An 8528-nucleotide genomic window follows, 5' to 3' on the forward strand; every position below is an offset into this window, starting at 1 on the left:
GAAATTTGAAAAAAATATTTTATATCTAAAAATTTTGGGAAATTCAGAAGAAGACATGACATTTGTACTATTTTTTGCAAAAAAAAATTTAAAACCAATTTTTTTTACAAATGTTCTACGAATTAATAGGAAGCGCATTCTATAAATCTATAAATTTATAGAATATACTATCTACCATTTCATTAGTTTTCTACGAAATATATAGAATTAGTTATCTATAGTTCTTCTATATTCTACAAAGTTATGAAACCGTATTCTAAAACCTTTTCATTGTTACAGTTTAGTAAAATTATCTTTCTATAGTTACCTCTTGGTTTTACAGCTTTGTAGAATTTCATTTCTACATAAACTATTTATTCTACACTTATAGAATACTTATTCTCATCGGTTAACTAAATCTCCAAGAATCAAAAAAAAATCTAGAGAATATATTTCTTTCCTTTTCGAATTATTTATTTTCTTAATTAATTTAAAATTTTTTTTTTGAGAAACTAAATTCTGGCGACATTTGTTTGCGTCTTCTCCACAACTAAACGTGGAGAAACTAAATTCTGGAGACAAATAAACCTAACTATTGTCCCCTTACTACTTATGTAGTAAATTTTGTTCTCTTAATACTTCTACAAATAATTTAATCTCTTCTACCATTTTATTTCGAATTTACCCATAGTAATTAAAATTAAATTTATGATACAAGATTTAAACATATTAAATTAAAATTGACAAAAAGTTAAAAAAAACAAAAAAATTACGTTTACCCTTACTTTGTAGAACCTGCCTCCTACTACCATCATTTTCTTCATCGCGACAAAAAAGGTCAATATCGGTATTCTATTCTCCGGTGTAGCCTCCGCCGGAACTTCTTCTCTATTAGTTTGGGCATGTTAAAGTTTGTTATTCCATGATAAAATGTTTAAACTTGACTTGAAGCCGAGTCTTAATAATCTGTTTGCAAGATCTTTTTTTTTTTAATTTTAAAAGAGAGAAAGTTAAAATTTAGAGTTTCCACTCTCGTTGATCAAGTCTCAAAAAGAAAGTTGGTATCTTTTTAGTATGAAGACAAGCTTTGATATCGGTGCATAATGTTCAATTTGGTGAAGACAAGCTTCTCCACGTTTAGTTGTGGAGAAGAAGCAAACAAATGTCGCTAGAATTTAGTTTTTCAAATTTTTTTATTAAAATTAATTAGGAAAACAAATAATTCGAAAAGAAAAGAAATATATTATCTAGATTTTTTCTTGATTCTTAGAGATTTAGTTAACCGATTTGTAAAATAAGTATTCTATAAGTGTAGAACAAAAAGTTTATGTAGAAATGAAATTCTACTAAGCTGTAGAACCAAGAGGTAACTATAGAAAAATAATTCTACTAAACTGTAGAACAATGAAAATGTTGTAGAATACGGTTTCATAACTTTGTAGAAAATAGAAAAACTGTAAATAACTAATTCTATATATTTCGTAGAAAACTAATGAAATGGTAGATAACATATTTTATAAATTTATAGATTTTTAAAATGCGTTTTCTATTAATTCATAGAACATTTGTAAAAAATTTGTTGTAAAATTTTTCTTTGCAAAAAAATAGTACAAAATGTCTTTGTCTTTTTTTCTGAATTTTCCAAAAAAATTTTAGATTATAAAAATTATTTTTCAAAATTTCATAATTATAAATAAAGGGTATATTAGTCCAAAAGTTATAAAGTTTGAAAAAGTATTAAGGGGACAATACTACAGTTTTTTTGTCTTATAAATATAATTGTCCCATAAATCATTACCTCACCAACTAGACTTAAAAAACAAGTTTTTTCATTAGGTTTTGTACCTTCAATGCAGTTACACTTTGTGCCAACATACGAAGATTTATCGAAATTGATCTCAATAAACAGGAACACGGACAAAAAAGAACGTGAGATCCAAACAAGAACCAAAACAATAACTACTCCAAACATGGCCAATCCAAAAAAATATTGAGCACTTGAGTAGATAAACTCAAGAAACCTTAGAGCATGTACATTGGAGAACTCCTCATTGGGGTTCATAAGAATATAAAAGTAATTTTTTTGGGATATATGAACAGTGAAAAACCTGTGTGAGTTTTGTGTTTCCATTAGTAAATTTGGTTCACAGATTCTAAAAAAAAAACAATTTGTTTAATTCAACATCTTCTTGAAAAAGTAATTCAACAACATCTTCTTGATCAATCTTCTGCGAGTTCTTGGACAGAAATGGCTCGGCTTCCTTCACCTTCAAAGTCGTCAAATGCTATGGTTGCGATCTGTTCCCATTCTTCAAGAGCCTCAAGTTGATAAACACTGACCGCAGCCGTACAAAACTCTTCAAAATCGAGTTTCTTATGTGCTATAATGGTTGCATCTTCAATCAACAAAAAAAGAAAAATATAAACAAAAGAATATCACAGATGTGACTATGCAAATACTAGAAAACGCTGGGACTCAAAAGAACAAAGATGGAACAGGGCATTATTTGATTTGAAAAAGAAAAAAAAACACATCTAAGTAATACTGCTAAACAGCTTGCATCATTTTGAGCTTGATTATCACAGGGAAAAATGAATTCATCTGTATATAGCTCTTGTGAGGCATCAAAAAGAGTACTTAAAGCAAGCCACATTCGGTTTATATACTTCCTATATAATTGCTGAGTAATCACTGGAAGAAGAAGCCAAGAGTTTGCCATTATGTGAGAATTTCACGAACAAGATGTCATCGGTATGTTCCTCCAATATCTGAGCCATTCACATAATATCATTAAAGGTATAAAAACAGTCACATAAAGTCTAATAAAACGAGCCTGATAAGTAATCATTGAATCCATAACAAGAAACATGAACATATTCAAAGACTCTGACTTAAACAAGATTTTAGCAAAAGTAATGTGACTCTCGTAATGTTTTCAACACTCAACAACATCATCACGAGGTCAGTGCATAGTCTTGTTACCTGTACAGTCTCCGTAGGAATTTTACGTTGCCCACAACGATGACCAGACCACAACACAAGGTTTTGTCTGCGTTGGTTGAACCATGGCAGGAGGAGGAATGTTGTGACGGTTTGTCTGCGTTAGAGCCACTGGTCTAGTTTTCTGTTGGTGTAAAGGGCTCTTCCATTAATTCTTCCCAATCTTGTTCACACCTAACTGATGCTGAGGCCTATCCATCTCAAGAAAAGACTAAAACCCCAAATCTATTATATAAAGAGTGAGTTGTGTCTCACAAACTTGACACCTAAGCACCCATCCTTTTGACACATCAGCTTCTAAAAAATTATTAGATTTTTATTATTTAATCATTTTCAAAAACCTCTTCGTAAATAAGCATCAATTTATCACTTAAATCATTGAATTTAGTGATAAATATACATTTATTAAGATAACTCTCCTAAAAAGTGTGATTCATCTCCCTTAAATTAACTAATGTATCTCTCCTTATATACAAGTTATCTTAGTTAGATTACTGAACCAAAAATAAGAAAAATATAGGAGCAGTCATAAAAGGCCGAGAAAGAGAAGATGAGAAATAAGAAAGAAATTAAAAAAAGAGGAGAAAGAGTCGTGAAAAGAGGAAGACAAGAGAAGAGAGGACAAGCCGTGAGTAAGAGAGTGAGAGAGAGGAGGAGATTAATGATAAAGAAAAAAAAGCAGAGAGAGCACATAAACAAGAGGAAGGAGAACAAGTGTCCGGAAATCAGAATGGATGACGTTGCAGAGAAAGAATAGATCATCACCATCGCAAAGGAGAATATTGAGAAAGGTATATCTGTTTGAGGAAGTAAGGAAAAGAGGAATAAAAAAAATCAGAGTGATTATTAGATATAATATCAATTACTAACTCAACAGAGAATCATAGATGACCTATAAAAGCTTTTGATTTCTTTATTTCAGTAGACATCAAAATATCCATACGAAGGCTAAGCAGCCACTATACAATTTTCCTTTGCATGGAGACCACCAATGGGGGTCTATATTTTATTAGTCTAATTGTGATTATGTGTAGGATATACTAGCTGATCAGTAAGTAGCAGTGTTATTGTATAGCTTAAGAGTTCTTTGATTATAATTTACCAAAAGTTTATTTATTTTTTATAATATAAAGTTTATGTAAATGTTTGTGGATACGTATGACAGTTTGTTTAGCTAATTAATGGTTAAAATAAAAAATCTACTAATTATTTTAATACATTCCATAGAAATGCTTATGACCTACTAAACGGAGGTAAATATATTTTACCATGTTAAAAAAAGAAGGATTATTGAAAGTTTGGTCTAAATCATGTAGGAACTAAGTAAAACAAAAGATGAAGGAATGAGTAGTAAAATGTTGTCAGTTTAAAGAATCTATTTGAGTGTGTGTGTCTGTAGTGTTTAGAAGGATTGGATTAGGATTGTGTTTTGGTGATTTCATTGGCAAATGTTATCGTCTAATTAGGTTTTTTAAGAAAATTACAAATCCAAAATACAAAAAGAGTTTTCAAAGTGGATTTAGAGTAATATTTTAATATTGCAACTATAACTTTTAACGATGTGAAACAAAGAAATCTATATCATTGTGGTTAAGAGAGAGCTAAGAAATTTTCATAGGAGTGGAGAGAAGTAAGCATAACATGATATAGTCTAAAATACATCAGTACATTCAGGTTAAACTATAGATTTTTAGAACAATTTAATAGATAAAAACAAAAAAATCTCTCTGTTTTTAAATATGTATAACAGAAATAATAGATTTTTACACAGTAATAAGGCCATCAATTTGTTGTGAGATTTAGAAAAATGCATAGCAAAAAAGACCCGCGTGTATACGCGGGTGTTCATCTAGTTCTAATCTAAAACCACAGTAGAGTAACACAACTCAAAGCTCAAGCTTTAACGAGAAACAGAGTAAAGCAACACCTTTAGCATCGGAGAATATCCTGAATTAAGCTAAAAATTCACATTTTCACAACTATGACCCGTAAATTAATACCCTTAATCCAATTAATCGAATCAGAAGTGTTCCTAAGAATAATCGCAAATGACTCGCAAATGACTCCAAAACCATTGAACAAAGCAAACAACAGAGAGTGTGGATCTTAAAATCCACGCTCAAGGATTTAGTGTGTTGATTTTGTGATAGAAGAATTTGGGCAAGAATTTTGATAAGAGCGATGTAAAAGTAAAGACAAAGATCGACGATTTGGATTGTATTAAAGAATGGTCAGGCAAAGTGTTTCTAGTTTTAGGACTGAATAATAGATCGAGTGTCCTTTACAAAGTGAGGACCTCTCTACTTATACTAACTTGAGCATGCCGGTTGGTTGCGAGATCTTCGGAACGATACCACGTCCCTCTCTCCAAGATCTTCGTGATTTCATCTTATCTCGTATCTTCCTCTCTTCCAGGTTGGCATATGCTCCGAAGATGCTTTTGGGAAGACATCCTCCTTTGACTCTTAGCTTGGGCCTTGCTGGCCCGGAATCTTCCCCATAGTGATTTTGCTTGTGATCGATGGTGGGCCGGATTTGGGCTAAATCCAACACCAACAGAGACTAATCGACTAATCGAGATATAGAGCAGTAGAAATCAAACCAGGAAAATGTAAATTCAAAGAAAGAAGGAAGAGTACTTTTGAATTCAAATGCAAGAAAAAAACGAATTCTTCGATCAGACCAATATGAGAATCCCTCCGATCGTTGAACCTGTCTGAATGGAAACAATTAGGGCTCAGGCGTGAAACCGTCGACAAGGGAGACAATTGAATAGGCTGAACGTGAAATCAAATGTGGATTTAGGGGAAATGGAATTTGAAAACGAAAAGCTCGATCTACACAAAAACATCGACCAAAAATGAAGAATAAAAAAAATGGTCGACAGAAAATGATAGAGGAAAAAGAGTGCGCAAAAAAAAAAGTTACGCAAAATACAAGTTAGCCAATCATATTAGGCCTAAGAAACAAATTCTTCAGATTCTTCTTTAGTTTGTCAAAAATAGGTTTTTTATTTATTTAAATCGTTTTTATCTAATAAACTAGGCTATGAACTCCATCTAAACCTATCTAAGAAACTCCAAGTTGGAAAAGCTTCCAAGACGACCAACTAGACTACAAAACCCGTTCTTCATTTTATACATTTTTAAATTAGGTTGTGTACTTTGAACGCAGTTTTACTTTGTGACAACATACGAAGATCTCGATGAATATTATTAAATTACTATTTCTCCAAGACTATATAGTAGAGTAAACTCAGAAAAATGATTAAACCAAAATATAAAAAACATTATATTACAAAATCACTGACACAAAAAGTCACCGACACCGACAAAACTATGACTTTGGTTTTCCACCATAAGCTTGCTTGCAAATGGAAAATGGTTTCTGCGATGGAGCACACATCTTCACTTTCCCTGGACATCCCTGTAGACAATTATTCCCCAAACTTCCCATCACTTCCGATTCCGGTCTAACAAATCTCGCCGGCGGTTTCCCCGTCAAGAAATTCCCGTCAAGGAAAAGCCTTCTCAGAGTCTTGCTCCGTTCGTATTCCGACGGAATCACGCCGTGAAGCATGTTGTATCTTAAAGACAACGAAGAAAGACTCGGGTACGCCGCGAAACTCGCCGGAGCGTATCCGGTGATCCGGTTAAACCCTAGCTCCACCGCCACGAGGTCGCTTTCTCCGGCGACTTTCGGAGGGAGTACTTCGATGGATGTGAGACTGTTGTTCGCTAGATCTACTTGTTGGATAGATTGTAGAAGAAAGAACCAAGCTCCAAGTGTTCCAGTGAACGAGTTCTCAGCGAGTTCGACGATTTCAAGCTGAGTTGAGTCGGTGAACGATTCTTTTGAGATGGGTCCTGATAAAGAATTCGACTTTAAAGCAAGGTCGATGAGGCTTCTCGGAAGCTTTGGGATGGATCCTGTGAGTTTGTTGTAGCTTAGATCGAGTTGTCTTAGACTCGACAGCGAGTTCATTGATTTCGGAAGCGAACCGGTGAGTGAGTTGCGAGATATGTCAATGGACTCGACCGAGTTAAGCCGAGTTACCGATTCGGGTAAGGACCCGGAAAACGAGTTGGACCGGAGGATCAGTGTCTTGAGGCTGAGGAGGGAGGAGAGGGAAGATGGGATTAGACCGTAAAACTTGTTGTCGGCAAGATCGAGCGTTAGGAGCTGAGTGAGACCAGAGATGAGCGGCGTGAGACGACCCGAGTACCCGGCCGGGTCAAGTGTGAGTTGGGTCACACGTGTGGATTCGGACGAGCAAGTGATGCCACACGTGAAATGTGTTCGACGCGGTGATGCGCATGGGTCGGAGGAAGCAAAGTCCCAGCTTGCGAGACAAGACCATGGAGGGATTGAGTTTGGTTTCACGGCGGCTTTGAAGGCTATTAAAGCTGACACGTCGGCTTGTGACGTTAGCGCGTCGGCGGAGAAAATGAAGAGGAGGAGGAGGAGGAAGGAAATGGACAGTGTCATAGTTTTGGTTTTAAGTGTTTTGTGTGAATGATGATGTCAAGAAGTTATAAGTGTTACAACTTTTATATAAAGGCAAGTCTACGTGGTGGAGGTCGGGTTTGCCTTTTGGTCGCTTCATACGTACAAGAATAATGATGACTCAATGCTTAAACCAAAATCAAATGTTTTGAACAAATTATTAGAAATTAACGGTCTATCAAATTTTTATAGCCACGTTTTGTGTTCTACTATGGCAATAGTTTGATTGTAATTTAGTGATAGTGACGTAGTGGTTTCTGTTTGTGTAGAAATTGTTCATAAGGTCTAATTTAAAGATTGATTTCTCGCAGAATCATAAGTTATATAACCACTCTATTTTGTTGGTTGAAATGGACAAATGGTGAGTGAGTTTACTATATTTGATTGTAAATGTTTAGAAGATTATTTCTTATAGATGTGATGTTAGCGACAAATTTGGAATGGGACAAGAATCGTCTGTGTATGACTATGAATAGACACGGATACTAAGAGCACTTCCAACTGGGTATCACTTAGGTATCACAAGTGGGATCTCCTTTTTTTTTGGGTTTAAAAATTTAAAAATAAATCCAATTCTGATGATACCGTATGACTGCACTCATTTTATTGAACCCGTATCACCGAGTATCATCGGACAGGTGGCGAAATATTATTGGGTTATGTGGGAAGAGAAAATTTTTATCGGGCATTTCTTCCCTTCGAAAAATATCGCGACCAAAATTCATTCTCTCCATCTCTTTGTCCTGATAATCTCCTAGAGGAAATTGCCGACACCGACACCGACACCAGTGAGTTTTTCTTCTTCTCTTAGGATCGATGTGCTCATTAAAAAGGAAATGTATGTGTAAAACTGAGTTTTTGGTTTCTTCTTTTCTTTAATCGCTCTAATTAGCCTTTTATGGGTATTGAGAAATTGGATTGATCTGAATCTTTTCCTTTTCTTTCTCTTATGAGTATTGAGAAATTGGATTTGGTGTTGTAGATGAGCAGCTAGGTTTCTTCTGTCGGCATCACTTATATTCGATTGACTCAAAAGCATATG

The 8528-nt window shown here is 34.4% G+C and overlaps 1 protein-coding gene across 1 annotated transcript; it reads right to left on the bottom strand.

Annotated features, from left to right (window-relative positions):
- Window positions 1-6179: 6179 nt before the first annotated feature.
- Window positions 6180-7621, bottom strand: LOC18025978 (probable LRR receptor-like serine/threonine-protein kinase IRK). Its single transcript, XM_006409499.2, has one exon. It carries the CDS (start codon window positions 7466-7468, stop codon window positions 6317-6319), a length of 1152 nt encoding a protein of 383 aa, XP_006409562.1. The 5' UTR covers window positions 7469-7621; the 3' UTR covers window positions 6180-6316.
- Between the last annotated feature and the right edge of the window lie 907 nt (window positions 7622-8528).

The sequence above is a fragment of the Eutrema salsugineum genome, unplaced genomic scaffold, assembly GCF_000478725.1.
Source record: "Eutrema salsugineum unplaced genomic scaffold, Eutsalg1_0 scaffold_11, whole genome shotgun sequence".
NCBI lineage: Eukaryota > Viridiplantae > Streptophyta > Magnoliopsida > Brassicales > Brassicaceae > Eutrema > Eutrema salsugineum.